The 19,217-nt window shown below is 38.0% G+C and overlaps 1 protein-coding gene across 1 annotated transcript in view; it reads right to left on the bottom strand.

Moving 5' to 3' along the window:
* LOC121038411 (translation initiation factor IF-2-like) overlaps positions 1-18,898 on the bottom strand; it is a 66,991-nt gene extending 48,093 nt beyond the window's left edge. The window contains exons 1-3 of the mRNA XM_040487871.1: positions 18,853-18,898; positions 18,250-18,747; positions 13,472-13,542 (exon numbers count right to left, since the gene is read on the bottom strand). Of these exons, the coding sequence (XP_040343805.1) occupies positions 13,481-13,542; positions 18,250-18,747; positions 18,853-18,898 (606 nt within the window). The 3' untranslated portion in view covers positions 13,472-13,480. The remainder of the gene's footprint in view (positions 1-13,471; positions 13,543-18,249; positions 18,748-18,852) is intronic.
* Between the last annotated feature and the right edge of the window lie 319 nt (positions 18,899-19,217).

Genomic DNA, 19,217 nt, shown 5'->3' with positions numbered 1-19,217 from the left:
ACAAGCTTGCCACAGGGACTCCAATCGTCTATCTGGCAAGTTTGTATAACTTCCTCCTCCCTGTGATTCTGTTATACACTGCCCAAAAGGCAAGATAAGGGAAAGGTTATCAGGACTTTCTATAATAGCTACAAAAATATTTGATCCACATCATGAACAATGTGGGAAAACTCAGGCACTTTTATCCTTCTGAAGTCAACCTATCAGTGCTTTGACAAATAATTATTGAGGGCCTTCTTTGCACAGAAATTTTGTTTTTTAAAGTTCAATGCCAATCATGGCCCAACCCATATGTGCTGACTTACAACTTGAAAGCAATTCTTGATCCTGTTTCCAAACAATTAAGCTCTTTGCAATGCAAATAAAGATGCTTTTTGAAATAGATAGTTAATGAATCTTTCATTCATAGTAGCTAACGAGAAACACAGGAGCCAAACACATTGTGGGGATCATTTCAATGATGTGTAATTTGAGAGGTGTGTCAGAAAGCACTTTGCTCCACTAAAGGAGGAGTCCACATTTTTCTTTCTTGCAAGTAAAATGCAAAGGCAATGTTGCTTCATACTGCCGCCTTAAAGTTACCCACATTCCAAATTCAAGATAAGAAATATTTCCCCATCTCTAAAGATTAACACTTTACAACCAGCCTAAAGTCTTCAGCATGACTTTGTTTTATGAATAATGGCTTCTTCATTCCTAAAAGTTTCCAGGAAAAAAAAAAAATATTGCATAGTGTCTATAGAAATAACACAAACCATGCTTGTCTGATCTGATCTTAAATTAAGCTTGACAACTGAAAATCTTCCAAAGGGAGTACGGGTATATTACAATTTTTCCCAAAACTGTGCATAAACAAATCTTCCTTTAGTGGAATTATTGTAAAATCAGTCATAATTTTGAAATACTTATAAATTCACATTATCAGTACATGTAAAAGTTATAATGCAAAATGTGAATATCTTCACTCTCTTAAGAGTCAGAGAGAAGGAAGGAGGGAGAGAAGGCCAGAAAGGCTTTTATTTCCCATATTTTTGATCATTTACCTAGAATTTGATGCTTACATTTTTAATGCTTCTTTTATTTATTTTTATTTATTTTTCTTAATGTTTATTTATTTTGAGAGAGACAAAGCACGCGCAGGGAATGGGCAGAGAGAGAGAGGGAGACAGAATCTGAAGCAGGCTCCAGGCTCTGGGCTGTCAACACAGAGCCTAATGTGGAGCTTGAACCCGTGAGCCTTGAAATCATGACCTGAGCCAAAGTCGGTTGCTTAGCCAACTGAGCCACCCAGACACCCCTTTAATGCTTCTTTTAATTTAGGCCTCTGACATTTGTATATTTAGCAAGGATAGAAAATGCAGCATCTTCATTATTTACTAATATGTCTAGCACTTAATAGGCACTATTTTTTTTAGTATTTCTTTATTGATGTATAAATTCCACTAACTGAAATATTCCACTAACTGAAACTATTTTCTATCAAATAAAGCTGCATATGTCTAAGACTATTATATCAAGAAATTAAATTGGGCTGAATTAAGCCAATGACTCTGCTAATCGTTTAGCCAAACTCCTGACCTCACATAACTATCTCATACATGCAGATCACAAGAAGAATTACTGTAGAAAGTTGAGATGGATTAAACAAGCTCCATCACCAATACAACAAAACTCACCCTCACATACAAAGGACAGTTCCATATGCATTTTTTTGTATTTGGTATGCATTTGTGTACATATTCCTCTTCTATATTTTTGTTTTAAACGAAATTTAGCCCCACTATTACCCTTCCCAGTGACTGCTATGGTTGACAGCAGTAACAAAATCTTACTGAGAGTAATTAGAGAGGGAGGAATAGGAAGCTGAAATGACCATAGCTAGAAGCTTTTAAAGTTCTTTAAGGGAAAAAAAAAATGAAAACAAAATAAACACTCTTAGCTGAGTTAGTTTCTCTCACCTTAAAAATTAAGCTATGTTCTCAAATCAATCACTTGCAAAAATCTACGGGCTCTTTCTTGTCTTCCTTGAGTGGAGAGAAAAATTCTTAGGCTTAGATCAGCTACCTAATCTAAAAAGCTTCCCCCCAAATTCATGTCCTCTCTCTCAAGAACATATAACTAGATCAGCCTCCATATACAGTAAGCATTTGTTACACCTACTATCTAAACTCCAATTAATGTCCACACTAACCTAACAGAATCGATGTTAGCTAGAAAGATCTTGCAATAGTAAGAATTTCCATGTTCTGAACCCAAAGCCTTTTCTTCTGCATTTGCATATTTAACATACATTTCTATCACATAATACATTGTTCTTTACAGTATGTATAATCCAAGTTCCCCAAATATAGCTCATGAATGATGGTAAAAATGGCTTATAGGTTCCTCTCTCTGCTTTTGTCACAGCAAACTATTTCTATGAACTATCAGATACCACCACCACTGGTTTTCCCAATCATTTTCCTACTTCATCCATTAGTTTGGAATCTTCTAGTTTCATCATATAAATGCCTCTGAAAAACACAAATATAAAACAAAATATAACTGGTAGCCATTAGGTGCAATGATCCCCTATTCTCAGGTGTTCTCTTCTATCATACAGTAACAGCTCACGAATTCATACCTCAAATGTTGCATTAACTCCCCGGCAGAGAGAGAAAATGGAAATAACTATTAGTAACGGATATAAGTAGAAGGGAGGAGGTGTTGGAAGTGAGATCAAGAGACTTTTATTCCTATTTGAAGACTTCTTAGAAGGCCATGGAGTATTCTAAATAAAATTATGTTTTGTATTATATGATTTCACTTGAGATATATTTGAATTCAAATTCTAAAACTCCCTACACTGTTAAGGGGCTCCTACACAACAAAATGGAAAGAAAGAAAGAAAGAAAGAAAGAAAGAAAGAAAGAAAGAAAGAAAGAAAGAAAGAAAGAGGCAGAGAAAGAAAGAAAGAAAGAAAGAAAGAAAGAAAGAAAGAAAGAAAGAAAGAAAGAAAAAGAAAAAAAGAAAGGCCAGTAACATATATTCTAATATACAAACAAAACCACAGTGGATCTTTCCTAATTAGTACAAAAACTGGTGTTAAAATGTATTCCAACTCAAGTTAATCAGTATTAATGTGTTCACTCTGGACAGGATTTTGTTATCTTCATAATGAGACTTACTACTTCCAAAATAGTTTACTTACTACAAAATAAGATGAAGGTGATGAGGGCTTCAATCACTTCTTTGTTTCAAACCCTCTAGCAGCCTAAACTTAACCTTCAGTGTCGTAACCCACTATGAATGTCCCTTCATTCAGACTTCACTCTCCGTGACTGAGATCTCACCTGGCAGTTAGGAAAAGCTAGAACAGTAACTAGAAAGACAGCAGTCACGAAACATACATGTTTCAACCTAGTCACCTGAAAATTGAAACAAGCTGTCAGATACTAAGGCTAGAAGATGGGATAAAACAGGGATGAAGGAAACAAGATGGAGAAGAGGTGTCAAGGGAAAACCCACACTGTCATCTATGTGCTCCAAGATTTTTACGACTATTTTCTTCATGAGACCATGGAAAATAGCAAGACTTAAAATACTTTTTAAAATGGTAAAATATAGCCAACTACGTGGATCTTATAGTAAATGGTGCTGAAACTTTTTGTTTCAATAATCTGGATAAGAAACAAAAAAATGTAAATAATATAGAAAGAAAAGATGAAGCTTTAAACATTTTATTCTGTAATTCTACAAAGAGAGCAAATATACTACTATACAAAAAATACAGAACTGATCCATCACTCCTAAATTTAAATGAAGTTATAATTTTTTATATTATCTTGTTTTCTTATTCTTTATACATTGATATTCAAGCTGGCTATCATAGATTAGTCATTTAAAAATAGAAGAGATGAAGGGGCACTTGGGTGGCTCAGTCGGTTGAGCGTCCAATTTTGGCTCAGGTCATGATCTCACGGTTTGTGAGTTTGAGCCCTGCATCAGGCTCTGTGCTGACAGCTTGGAGCCTGGAGTCTGCTTCGGATTCTGTGTCTCCCTCTCTCTCTCTGCCCCTCCCCTGCTCATGTTCTGTCTCTGTCTCAAAAATAAATAAAACATTTAAAAATAATAATAATTTAAAAAAATAAAAATAGAAGAGATGAGATATTAAGCAAAGCTGTAAATTAATGCAAATCTAGTTAAAATCTTTAGAGGACTAGTTTCCTCAGTAATTAAAAACACCCTCTTTAATACAAATTCTTTAGGCATACATAATAATTCCACACCTTTACATGCATAAGTATCACGTGAATAATGCTATAAGTTTTGGCCCAGTGACTAGATTTTTATCACAGAAAGAATTCCACTGCTTTTAAATTATTCAGAATCTAACAAGGCCCCACAAAAGACCTAATGAAAGAACTACCGGGGCACCTTGGGTGGCTCAGTCAGTTAAGTGTTGGAGCCGATTTCAGCTCAGGTCATTATCTCACCCAGATCAAGCCCCACATAGGGCGCTCTGGACGTGGAGCCTGCTTAATGTTCTCTCCCTCTCCCTTTCTCTCTCTCTCTCTCTCTCTCTCTCTCTCTCTCTCTCAGCACCTAGGTGGCTCAGTCGGTTGGCATGGCTCAGTTGGTTGAGCACCCTACTTCAGCTCAGGTCATGATCACACAGTTTGTGGGTTCAAGCCCCGAGTTGGGCTCTGTGCTGACAGCTCAAGCCTGGAGCCTGCCTCGGATTCTGTGTCTCCTTCCCTCTCTGCCCCTCCCCAGCTCACACTCAGTCTCTCTCTCTCTCAAAAATAAACATTAAAAAAAAAAAAGATTTTCTCTCTCTCTCTCTTCCTCCCCCTCTGCCCCTCCCCTACTCGTGCATGCATGTGCTTTCTCACACTCTCTCCAAAAAAAAAAAAAAATTAAATTAAAAAATTGCATATAGTAAGGTTACCTTTTAAAAATAAATAAATAAACTACCAATAAAATTAATATTTTATCTTGACAAAAATGATTCAGAGATGCGAAAACATAATAATAACACTAGTTGTAGTATACGTGCTGAAATAGGTTATACATCACAAGTTTTAATAATGAAAATAAACATGTTAAAATAAGAAAGACAGGGGCGCCTGGGTGGCGCAGTCGGTTAAGCGTCCGACTTCAGCCAGGTCACCATCTCGCGGTCCGTGAGTTCGAGCCCCGCGTCAGGCTCTGGGCTGATGGCTCGGAGCCTGGAGCCTGTTTCCGATTCTGTGTCTCCCTCTCTCTCTGCCCCTCCCCCGTTCATGCTCTGTCTCTCTCTGTCCCAAAAATAAATAAAAAACGTTGAAAAAAAAATTAAAAAAAAAAAAGACAACTCAATCTGAAGATAGGATTTCTACTTAACATTTTTTTTCTACATTAAAGAGTAATATTTTTAAATGTTGATATACAGTTGGTTATAAAATAGGTAAAGTTTTGAAAACACACTGAAAAGGGAAATTGTAAATTACACACAGGCATACAAACACAAGCTGAGCATGGTATTAAGGCGGGGGGTGGGGGTGAGGAATCTATACATAGATAAAGTAACGTTCTATTTTCTTTCACTTATCAAAGTTAAATGTAGCTTCTCTATCATCACAAGTATATCTTTCTTCAAATTTAAAAGTCAACATACTTAAAATCACCTTATTTTATGTTCATGTCTTACAAGTACCATTAACTTCAAATGTCAAAACTATTACAGAAAATTAAACAAACTGTATTCAACGTCTTTTCAAAGTGACAGATTTCACTTTTCTTTGTGGATTGGTTTTGCTGCTTGTACTTTTTAAAATATTTTATTTTCAGGGTGCCTCAGTGGCTCAGTTAGACATCCAACTTCAGCTCAGGTCATGATCCCATGATTTGTGAGTTGGGAGCCCCACGTCAGACTCTGTGCTGACAGCTCAGAGCCTGGAGCCTGATTCAGATTCTGTCTGTCTGTCTCTCTCTCTCTCTCAAAATATAAATAAACATTAAAAAAAATTTAATAAAAAATAAAACATTTTATTTTTTAGTGAAAAGCAAAAACAATTATAATATCACAAAACATTACAAAAACAAGAATCATCAATAAAAAAAAACCCACAGTGTTTAATAATCACATTGTATTTCAGACACTGGAAACATACTATCGTTGCAGTAAGCCAATAAATATATCAATAATATACATGTATTTCTAGAATAAGGACTAATATTCTAGTGGTGATATTCTAATAGAAACGTAACATTTTAATGGTGTTGATAAGACTTTCTAAATAAAATGAAGTTTATATCAATAGTCTTTAATAATGGACTTTGGGGGCATCTGGGTGGCTCAGTCAGGTAAGCACTGACTTCCTCTTAGGTCACAATCTCCCTGGTCCGTGAATTTCAGCCCCCCATTCCCATTCCCCAACTCCCCGCATTGGGCTCTCTACTGTCAGCACAGAGCCTGCTTTGGATCCTCTGTCTCCCTCTCTCTCTGTCCCTCCCTCACGCGTGTGCTCTCTTTCTCTCTCTCAAAAATAAACATTTTTTGGGGTGTCTGGGTGGCTCAGTTGGTTGAGCGGCCGACTTCGGCTCAGGTCATGATCTCGCGGTCCGTGAGTTCAAGCCCCGCGTCGGGCTCTGTGCTGATGGCTCAGAGCCTGGAGCCTGTGTCGGATTCTGTGTCTCCCTCTCTCTGACCCTCCCCCATTCATGCTCTGTCTCTGTCTCAAAAATAAAAATAAAAATAAAAATAAAAATTAAAAAAAAAACGTTAAAAATAAACATTTTTTAAGAAATGGACTTTAAAAATGTTTTTCTCTCCTTTTGTTTTTTAGTTTTTTGGTTATTGTTGAAGAATAGTTGATATACAATATTACATTAGTTTCAGGTATACAACATAGCCAACATTTATGTACATTATGAAACAATTAACCACAATAAGTCTAGTTACCATCTATCACCATATACAGTTATTACAATATTTTTGGCTATATTCCCTATGCTGTACTTTATATCCTCATGACTTATTTTATAACTGAAAGTTTATACCTCTTAATCCCCTTCACTTATTTTGCCCCTCCCCATCACCCTCCACTCTGGCAACCACCAATTTGTTCTCTGTATTTATGAGTCTGTTTCTGATTTGTTTTGTTTGTTCACTTGATTTTTAGATTCCACATATAAGGGAAAGCATACAGTATTTGTATTTCTCTGTCTGGTTTCTATCACTTAGTATAATACCCTTTAGGTCTATCTATGATGTTGCAAATGGCAGGATTTCATTCTTTTTATGGCTCAGTAATATTCCATTGTATTTATATACCATATCTTCTTTATTCACTCATCTACTGATGGACACTTAGGTTGCTTCCATATTTTGGCTACTGTAAACAATGCTGCAATGAACATACAAGTACATATATCTTTTTGAATTCATATTTTCATTTTCTTCAAATTAACACCCAAAAGTAGAATTACTGAATCATACGGTATTTCTATTTTTTTTAGAAAGCTCCATACTGTTTTCCATAGTGGCTGCACCAATTTACATTCCTTCCAAGAGTGCACAAGGATTCCCTGTTCTCCACATCCTCACAAACACTTATTATTTCTTGTCTTTTTGATAACAGCCATTCTGATTGGTATGATGTGATACCTCATTGTGATTTTCATTTGCATTTCCCTGATAATTAGTGATGTTGAGCATCATTTCATGTGTCTGTTAGCCATTTGTACGTCTTTGGAAAAATGTCTATTCAGGTCCTCTGCCCTTTATTCACTTGGATTGTTTGGGGTTTTTTGGTGTTAAGTTGTATTAAGTTCTTTATATTTTTGGATATTAACCTCTTATCGAATATATCATTTGCAAATATCTTATTCCATTCAGTAGGTTGCCTTTTCATTTTGTTGGTTTCCTTTGCTATGCAAAAGCTTTCTAGTTCGATGTAATCCCACTTGCTTCTTTTTGCTTTTGCTGCCCTTGCCTGAGGAGACAAATCCAAAAAAAAAAAAAATATTGTAAGACTGATGTCTAAGAGCTTACTACTTATGTTCTCTTTCAGGAGTTTTACAGTTTCAGGTCTTACATTTAGGTCTTTAGTCCATTTTAAGTTTATCTTTGCAAATGGTAAAAGAAAGTGGTCCAGTTTCACTCTTTTCATGCAGCTATCCAGTTTTCCCAACACTATTTATTGAAAAGACTGTCATTTCCCCATTGTACCTTCTTGCCTCCCTTGTTGTAAATCAACTGACCATATGAATGTGGGTTAATTCCGGGCTGTCTATTCTATTCCATTCACCTAGGTGTCCATTTTTGTGCCAATATCATACTGTTTTGAATACTAGCTTTGCAGTACAGTTTGAAAGGATGATACCTTCAGTTTTATTCTTCTTTTTCAAGATTGCTTTGACCATGTGGGGTCTTTTGTGGCTCCATACAAACTTTAAGATTATTTCTTCTAGCTCTGTGAAAAATGCTATTTTTCAATAGGGATTGCACTGAATCTAAAAATTGCTTTGAGTGGTATGGACACTCTAATAATATTAACTCTTCCAATCCATGAATATAGAATATCTTTCCATCTGTTTTCTTTAACTTCTTTCATCAATGTTTTGTTGTTTTCAGTATACAAGTCTTTCACCTCCTTAGTTAACTTTATTACTAAGTAATAAACTATTGCTACTGTAAATTCAATTTTTTTTTCTAATTTCCTTTTCAGATGGCTTGTTGTTAGTATATGAAAACAGAACAGATTTTTGTTTGTTGATTTTGTATTCTGAAATTTTACTGAATTCATTTATTCTAACCGTTTTCTATGGAGTCTTTGAGGTTTTCCATATATAGTAACATGTTACCTGCATACAGTGACAGTTTTACTTCTTCCTTTCCAATTTGTATGCCTTTTATTTCTTTTTCTTATCTGACTTCTGTGGCTAGGACTTCCAATACCATGCTGAATAATAGTAGTTAAAATAGGCAACCTTCTCTTTTTCCTGATCTTAGAAGAAACACTTTCAATTTTTCACAGTTGAGTATCATGTTGGTTGTGTGTCTGTCATATATGGCCTTTATTAGGTTGTGATATATTCCCCCTATGCCACTTTGCTGAGTCTTTATCATAAATGAATGTGAATTTTGTCAAATGCTTTTTCTGCATCTATGGAGTTGATCATATAATTCTTACTCTTCATTTTGTTAATATGGTGTATCATGTTAAATTGAAGATACTGAAATATCTTTGCATCCCTAGACTAAATCCCACTTTATCCTGGGGTAGGAATCTTTTAATGTACTATTGAATTCGGTTTGCTAAGATTTTGTTGATGATTTCCGCATTTATGTTCATCAAGGATACTGATTTATAATTTTCTTTTTTTGTGGTGTCTTTATCTGGTTTCGGTACCAGGCTAATGCTAAACTTAGAGAATGTATTTGGAAACATTTCTTCCTCTTCAATTTTTTGGAATAGTTTGAGAAGTATAGGTATTAACTCTTCTTTAAATGTTTGGTAAAATGCAACTGTGAAATAGTCTGGTGACTATTGCCCCTCTCTTTAAATATAAACTTCTCGGGGCGCCTGGGTGGCTCAGTCGGTTAAGTGTCCAACTTCAGCTCAGGTCACGATCTCGCAGTCCAGGAGTTCGAGCCCTGCGTCGGGCTCTGGGCTGATGGCTCAGAGCCTGGAGCCTGCTTCTGATTCTGTGTCTCCCTCTCTCTCTGACCCTCCCCCGTTCATGCTCTGTCTCTCTCTGTCTCAAAAATAAATAAAACGTTAAAAAAAAATTTTTTTTAAATAAATATAAACTTCTCTTCCCTCTATTGATGTTCACTTTTTTCTATTTGGTCTTTCCTTTTTTTTTTTTTCTCCCATATATTAAAAATGAACTGTAACCTCCTATCAAGCACATAATTCGTTCACTTAAATTATTTTAGCACATTCACTTAAATTATTAATTTAGAACATATTATGTTCAGGTTCTGCTCAGAAACTGTTCATGGCTCTTAGAATTATGGATTGGCTCAAATAGCACTAGATGGTGCCTTTATGGGATGTTACATTCTAATGTTGCTACGCTACTAAATATATGCATGGTTTTAGACAGAAGCTCTTATTTCACTTAAAAACACACAAGCCTCTTTCTTAATAAAATCACTTGAGTGTCACAGGACTGGGTTAAACACACACACACACACACACACACACACACACACACACACAAGAATTTATCTACCACATAAAGGACTATATTTAAAAAGTCCTATGATTAGAAGAGGAGATTCATGCAATTCTTAAAACAGGTTTGATATCTTTATCCTCTCCTACTATGATGCAGTAAATACTCTATTGTACTGTTACTTACAAAAATGAAAAATAACTGGTTATTCAGTTCTTTCTAATATCCCTGTAGGCTCTGTGAGAATGTACAGAATTTCCCATGACTCCCATCATGTCCACCCATTCTGCACATCAAACATATTCATCTTTCTGTCTGGAATGCCCTAGAGTCCCACCTCATATTCTTATTCTTGGCCTCAAAAATTCATCCTATAAAACTCAAATGTCACATTCTCCAATAGAGATTTTTCTGATTCCTCGGCCACAGTAAGCCTCTCCTTTTGTCTATATGCAGAGATATAATTTTTTTTTTCATTTAACCTACCCCCAACAATCATGTCAAATAAGTACTATTATCATTTTCACTTCCTAGATAAGAAAATTGAGGCAGATAAGGTCTCTCTGATTTCAAAGTCCACTGCTTGCTTGCTTATTTATTTAATATATATATCTCATTAGTTCCACACTCTACTGAAATGGTTGTCTCCATTCTCTGGGTTCCCTGAAGACAGAAGGTAGAGATCCTGTCTCATTCGTCTTTGTATTCCCAGTGTCTGGCACAGAACAGATACTCAACAAATGCTCAATAAATGATGAATGAATAAATGAAATGTAATAATGTTCATCTTCCTCTGGGAGGAAAACTCAATCCCTTCTAACTGTTCTTCTGCAAGAAGTATGATAGTAAGTGCTAATTTCATTCAGCAAACATTTTGTGAGTATCTATTCTATGTGATATGCTGTGCTTAAAGATAATTGAGTTTAGAGGCGCCGGGTGGTTCAACTGGTTAAATGTCGGACTTCGGCTCAGGTCATGATCTCATGGTTCGTGGGTTCAAGCCCCATGTTGGGCTCTGTGCAGACAGTTCAGAGCCTGGAGCCTGCTTTGGATTCTGTGTCACTCTGTCTCTCTGCCCTACCCCACTCAACGGTCTGTCTGTCTGTCTGTCTCTCTCTCTCTCAAAAATAAATAAATGTTAAAAAAAAAAAAAGATAATTGAGTTTAGTTTCCTGCCCTCAAGAAACTTGCAATTCAGTGGGGAAAAGGTATAAACAATTAGCTAATTCTACTATTACATGTCTTATTTTTCCCAACTCCCACAAGTTCTTCTCTTTAAAGGAACCTCCTTCTTTATAAACATGTTTCAATGACTCACATCTCTGGGTAAGGAAGATGCAAATCAGTCAACAGAAAAAATTTTTAAAGAATCTCCATGTATCTCAAAAACACAATTTTTGAACCATTCGCATTTAGCTCAGTTGTCATTTAAGTAGTGCACAGTTTTAAAGAAAAGAATAAAGGCAAGGACACCCTGATACTATCCTTGCACTTTTTCTTTTATGAGAGACCACGTGGCCAACTGGAAAGTTTTAGAGTCAGAAAGATCAAAGTTCTCATCCCAACTCTGTCTCTTTCTCCCCACACGGACCACAGACAAGTCACTTTATCTTTCTGAGCATATTTCTTACCTGTAATACGGAAATAAGGAGATCTGCCTTAAAGACCTCTTATAAGAGTTTTAAAAGATAATGTATAACACCTGCCACACCAAAGCTGCTACTTTTACTGTGTCAGATCTCACTAGATGCTTTTTGAAAACTAATTAATGGTTCTATCTATAGCGTAACAATACAAGTATTTCTGGCCCCACCCATTATCAATAACACAAGTGTTTACCAAAAGAAAGGTACTTGAAAAAACTATTTGTGGCAAGGAAAGAGGTAGGAGATAAGATTCAACACCATACAGTTAAGTCTCAAATTTCTAGATGGCACATACATCATCTGCCTCTTCTCACCACACACCTTGTAAATCACATCTTTCAGACACTCTTTGTGAAAAAGAAAACCTTACTAATTATTTCTTACAGTTCTAAAATATCTAAAAGAACTGAGAGATATTACTCTGTATTAACAATTCCATTTTTCACAAAGAAGAATCTCTTAGTAAGGAAGAGAGAAAAACGTATAACCTCCAGGAACCAATCTCAACGCATAGTCTGTGTATTACTACATTTTAGTTTACAAGTCATTTCTCAACTGTTTCTTTTAAGCAATTTTGCAGAGTGTATTTTTAAAAATCAAATAAAAACAGTCTCCTGTCAATCCTAAACCTAATTTATAATCTACTTGACTTAAAAAGCTCATTTACATGATACTGATACAACTGAAAGTCCATGGGCAAAAAAAGTGAATCTAGACACAGACCTCACACCTTTCACAAAAATAAACTCAGAATGGATCATAGACCTAAAAATGTAAAACTATAAAACTTCTGGAAAAAATAAAAGGATAAAATCCAGGTGGCCTTGAGTCTGACAATGAGTTTTTAAATACGACACCTAAGGTTATCCATGAAATTGATAAGTTGGCCTTTATTAAAATTAAAAACATTTGTTCTCAAAAGACACTGTTAAGAGAATAAAAAGGCAAGCCAGACTAGAAGAAAATATCTGCAAAATACATATCTAATAAAGCACCTGCATCAAAAAGAGATAAAGAATTCTTAAAACTTAACAACAAGAAAACAGATGAGTTAAAAAATGGTCAAAAGTGGGGCGCCTGAGCAGCTCAGTCGATTAAGCGTCCAACTTCCGTCAGGTCATGATCTCATGGGTTGTGAGTTCCAGCCCCAGGTCAGGCTCTGTGCTGACAGCTCAGAGCCTGGAGCCTGCTTCAGATTCTGTGTCTCCTCTCTCTCTCTGCCCTTCTCCCACTAGTGCCCGCGCACGCGCGCTCGCTCTCTCTCTCTCTCTCTCTCTCTGTCTCAAAAATAAACATTAAAAAATTTATAAAAAATAGTCAAAAGTTCAGAACAAATATCTCACCAAAGAAAATATACAGAAGACAACAGCATATAAAAAGATGCTTAACATTAAATGTCATTAGGAATGACAAATTAAAGCAACAATGGGATGTTACGACACCTATTAAAATCCATAAAATCCAAAAAACTAACAATATCAAAAATTGACAAGGAGGAAAAGCAACAGAAGCAAGCATTAATTGCTGATGGAAATGCAAAATGGTATAGCCACTCAGGCAATATCTTACAAAGCTAACAATAATCTTATATGATCCAGCAATCATGTTCCTAGGTATCTACCCAAATGTTCTGAAATCTTGTGTCTACACAAAAAGTTGCCCATGAATATTCTTACCAGCTTTGTTCAGAGTTGCCAAAAACTGGAAGCATCCAAGATGTCCATCAATAAATGAATAGATACAAAAACTGTGAAAACATCCATACAATGCAATATTATTAAATGATAAAAAGAAATGAACTCAAATCACAAGAAAACATAAATGAACCTTAAATGCATATTGATAAGTGAAAGAAACCAGTCTGACAAGGCTCTATGATTCCAATTGGAAAAGGCAAAACTATAGAGAAAAAAAAAAAAATCAGTGGTTGTCAGGGGGAGGGAGTTAAGGGAGTGATAAATGAGGGACAGGATTTTTTTTTAATGTATGATATTTTGATTCTGTAATGATGGAGACTTGAAATTATGCATTTGTCAAAACCCAGAGAACCTTATAGGATGAAGAGTGAACTTTAATGTATGCAAACTTTTAAAAAGTCATTTAGAAAGAAGGGAGGATCCCAGGATGGACTGGAGATTTAACAAAAGGGTCTGACCCTATTATAAAGGCAGGCAACTACCTCATATTAAGTAGGACAGGAGAAAAAGGAGTAGAATCTGTAAACTAAAAGCAAAAGAAGCAGCATGAAAGCACTGTACTCTAGTTGATAAAGTTGTTTCCCTCTCTCTGTAAAGAGAATAGAAGTTAATAATTTCAATACTGCTATACATATGTTATAGGATTGAACAATTAAATAAATGGATGGCAGATGGTGGGATCCAGGTTACTTCTCACAGAGTAAGTTTACGGATAAGCAAGTAGAGGAGAACAGAAGAACACAAGTGGAGACGGGGTAGGCAGAGTCACAGACATCCATACAAACTCATATTTTGCTTAATATGAATACATAGGATTACATAGAGAAATTGTATAGATATGTGTATATACATAGGTTAGTTTACATGCATATATTTCCTGCTCTGTAGATGAGAAACTCTAGAGGCAATGACACCCCAGTAACAATAAAAACCAAACACCCAAATCCTGGCTTCTAATACTATTTTCCCAAGGAAATGAAACAGATTCTTTCTGGCTGATTCTAAGACTGTAACAGGAAATGGAAATATAAAAGATGAGCCTGGAGCATCTTTTAATGCCAGAAAGTAAGGAAATGATCTTTAAGTTTATTTATTTATTTTGAGAGAGAGAGAGTATGTGTATGTGTGTGGGGAGGGAGGGGGGGTGGGGAGATAAAACGTGAGTGGGGGAGGGGCAGAGAGAGACCGAGAGAGAGAATCCCAAGCAGGCTCGGAGATAACAGTGTGGAACCCAATGCAAGGCTCAAATTCAAGAACCGTGAGATCACGACCTGACCGGAAATCAAGAGCTGTATGTTTAATGGACTGAGCCACCCAGGTGCCCCACCTCACATTAATGGAGATATGTCAAAGGAACAGAGCCAACTAAACGAGCTCCCAATGACGAAAGCTGAAACAATGTGAGCAACAAAATACAGTAGTACTGGATTACAACCCAAAGTATAAAATGAATATCCATGAGTACAGGCCAATGTAAGTAAATGATTGAGTAAATACATAAATGCAGAGAAAAGAAAAATCTGCCATGCAGAAGAATTCTAAATAAATTATACACATACCCCACCCTCAAGGAGGAGAAGTAAAACTCTCCACTCCTTAAGTGTGGGCTGTGCACAGTGACTTCCTTCTAAAAGTACAGCATGGAAAGAAGAGTAACTTTTCATTGCAGAAACCTAGCAAACACTAACTCAGCCAGGTGATCAACATCAAAATCAACAGTGATAAGTCCGTGTGATAGGATGCACCTTTATATGATGTAACAGAAATAGCATTTTACCTCTGTGATCTTCCTTCCAGAAACCTAAAACCCCAATCTGATCATGAGAACAAAGTCAGACTAATTCCAAAAGAAGGGCATTCTACAAAACACCAAACCAATATTCCTCACAACTGTGAAGGTCATTAAAAACAAGAGAAGTCTAACTGTCATAGCCAAAAAGGGGCCTAAGGAAACATGACAACTAAGTGTAATATGGTATCCTGAAACAGAAAAAGGACATCAGATAAATACTGAGGAAATCTAAGTTAAGTATGAACTTCAGTTAGTAATAATGTACCAACACTGGTTCATTAATTATAGCAAATACTAATGTAAGATGTAATCAGACATGAAATTGAGTAACAGTGCATATAAGTCACTGTACTATCTTTATACTTTTTCTGTAAATCTGAAACTAATCTAAAAATAATATACATATGTATATATATATTTAAATATCATCTAAGAATGTATCTAAAAAACACTGGAGAGGTTGTAGTGCAGTAGTGAAAAACTTCACACCTTCCCTGCATACATTAAAGTTACAATGTTTACAACCATTTTGTTACAGAATTTTTCTTAGGAAAATATTTTCAATCACTAACAGCTGCAAACAATTTCATGCAGTAATTCCCAGTAGGGATGTACTATAGCTGAAGTACTTTAACCAAAATTCCACTTTTCCCTTATATACCATTGCAGATGTCTGAAAGTTTGTAACCTATCATTAACTTATGTTCTGTGATGATCCAAATAACTACCAAATACGTTTAATACAACTCAGAAAAGGTAACCTAAATTTTATATAAATTAAGTCAGTGGTAAAAACACTCATCCAACGAAACCTCAAACATCTAAAGAGAGACCTCGAGAAAAAACTATCATCTTTTATTGTGGATAATATATTTTCTTATATAAACCATGGTTCAAGGGAACTGTTGCAGAATTAAAATAGGTAAATGAAAATAACAGGAGAGTCAGGAGAAAAATAAAAGGTAGCGGTGAACATCTTTGCAGCACAGCGTAAGAAAAGCCAGGGTCTAGGATCTGAAGTGTAGCAAATAAAAACTGAAGGCAAAGGGAGCCTATGTTATAGCACAGAAAAGGCCCAATTAACTGAAAACAGGAAAAATTAAAAATAAAACAAAATGAAATCTCTTCATTCTATCAGAAACAAGCAAAGTGTTCAAAATTAGACTCCTAGAGAGAGCAAACCAGAATAAACCACGTTGAAGAATCACCATAAATACAACTTACTCTCCCACCATTAATAAAAGGCTGAAAATTACCATATAATGATGTCCAATGACACTGGAAAGTGGGAAGAAAAAATATTACAAAAAGAATGTACCAAATATTGTGAACAGTGGTTATTGCATAATACTGGAATTAAAAGTAACTTTTCTTCTTTTTTTTCCTGCTGTGAAGTGAATGACTTGTGGAATTTTAAAAAGTCTTAATCTATGAATTGTGCACTAAAGGCATTTATACAATGTTATTACATTTGTGATGCACTCTACCCTTTAATGGCAATTCCATAAAGTGCATTATTTTTCTCACTGTAAGTCAAAGTGTGAGCCGATGACCCAATTTTTTTCACAGTAGCAACTTAAGAACTATAACTTAACTATTATAACTATAATCTATCCAAAAAACTCCAGTTCCAAATAGAAAATCTATAGTAGGTGAGAGAGGATGATATTGACTTTAATTTCAATGACCACTTGATCTACATTTAGTGCACACTTTCCAAAACCCAAGTCGTTGTAGAATGGTATCCTCTCAGTGGAAATAAAATAGAAGCAACACACAACACAGCTAGTTTGGTATTATGTGTGTTATGTCCATATATATATATGGACACACACACACACACACACACACACACACACACACACACGGTCTTCTGGGAATCCTAATTCTCCTATCTCCCAAAAGAATAACAATGTCAAAAACAAACTATTCGCATGCATCTGAAACCAGGTTGTTCCTGAACTCTTAAGACAGTAGCTATTTCTCTCATTATGAGACCAAAACTGAAACCTTCAAAAGAAAAGCAGTAATACATTTCACTGGAATGTAATTTGTAAAGGAGAATTCCAATTCCTAATGCTCCACCACTCGAGACATCGATGGATTTCAAATCCTAACACCACAGCGTCCTACCCACAAGGAGATTCCAGCAGTACTCTGGGTTCTACAGGAAAAGAAGCATTTGAGAAACAATGCGAAGGAAGAGAACAATCCGTGCAAAGATTTTTGCATTCAGATGGTCCTTGGAAGGAAAGCAGGAAGAGTGACCAGAGGAGAAGCGAGCCGGATCTTCATACGTGGTGAAATCCACTCCAAAGGCATTAACTGACAAAGACACCAGAAAGGCTATCTTTCAAAAGTAAAATTGTGAGTAGAGCGGAACAAACTAAGAACGGAAAGTCAACAGGAAGGAATCAGGAAAGACAACTATTCAAAAACAATGAGCTATCTTAATTTGAAGGGGTAAGCGATGGTGGGACCCTGTCCCAAAGTGTCAATTTGAAAAGACACCCTCCATGTGAGGGTGGGGAGGGTAGCTCTCGAAACCCCAAGCCTAAAACAGGCCGTGAGAACACCCGTTGTGTAGTCGCCCCACGGACAAGACAAGCGCAGGTGTATGTGCGGAAGCTCAGGTTACCAGGAACTATTGAATCTTCCCTGCCCACCCGTCCCGGAGCCCCGGGCTCTGCGGGCGGCGCGGGGCGGCGGGGCGGCCGAAGGTCGGCACGGGCTCCGCGGCGCACCAAAACCGGGCGCACCACGACCGGGCGCACGGACGCGCTCCGGTAGCAGCGCCCTGGCACACCTGGCTCCCAACACCAGTTGAAAGCAGTCAAAGTGAATGAAAGCGGACGCGGCGCCTGGCACCGCTCCATGCAAGCACACAAAGGCGGGTTTTTAAAATCGAGGCTGAGTCCAAAACACTCGACCCCCGGCCGGCGCCTTTCGCCCGAGGGTCTCTTACCTCGGATCCGCCCTCGGGGCCGTGGCTTTCCCCGGAGACGCTTGGAGCCCGGACGAGGCAGGAGGCGGCCAGGAGAAAGCCCCCGTCCTGGACCACGCCCTTCCAATCCTCCGCGAGCCGCCAAGCCGCCGTCTGCGCCCGGCAGAAGAGGAACGATCTCCCGGGCGAGCACAGCGCCCGCCTCGCGCTGGGCAAGACCGCCGCGCCCGCCGCCGCCTGTGAAGTCTGGAGCTGCCCGCCCGCTCACCCGCTCGCCGCCAAAGCCAGACGCGCGCCGCGCATGCCCAGTACCCCTGCGAGGAGTGAGCGAGAGCGCGCTTGCGAGTGCGCGCCTCGCGCTGCCGGAGCGAACTCCACTCTCCGGGTCTTGCCGGCAGCCGAGCCGCGGAGTATCTGGTCTACCCCGGCGCTGGAGGTGAACTGGGCGGTGGGGGCGATGGGGTCGGGTGGGCGGGAGAGGGGCGGAAGAAAAGAAGGCGCGAGGCCGCGCTAAGTTATCTAGGCCATCAACGTCGGACCAGGGTTCCCAGCTGCAGACAGGTTTCGAGAAGTGCCCTAGCAGGACTGACTAGCAGCTGGGAGACGCGGGAAGGGGAACCGAGCGTGTGGAGAGGTTCCCCTCCCGGCAAGGGTTGATGCCCCCGGCCATGGGAGCTCCCATCTACATCGCCCCGGGTCCTGGTGCACAACTGCTGGCCACTATCCTACGGGCAGTAAACCCGCCGCGCCCAAAGCCCCGCGAACCTTTGTCTTCCTTCTTGCGGCCCTCCCACCCATTTTCCCCCTTTTGTCGCTCTCCTCTTGTTTTGTCTCAATTCGTGCCATCAAGTGGTGGCACCCAAGGGCCTTCATTTGGTCCTTAGCTCCAGCCAGCAAGCCCAGACTCGCTTCGCTAGCCTGCCTTGGATCCCATTCTTAACGTAGCTCTTGCCAAGAGCCTGATGTGGTTTGAAGTGGTGGAGACTTTC

The sequence above is a fragment of the Herpailurus yagouaroundi genome, unplaced genomic scaffold, assembly GCF_014898765.1.
Source record: "Herpailurus yagouaroundi ecotype Mexico unplaced genomic scaffold, PumYag 166, whole genome shotgun sequence".
NCBI lineage: Eukaryota > Metazoa > Chordata > Mammalia > Carnivora > Felidae > Herpailurus > Herpailurus yagouaroundi.
The sequence above is the reverse complement of the archived record's forward strand: the minus strand, read 5'-3'. Positions and strand labels throughout refer to the sequence as shown.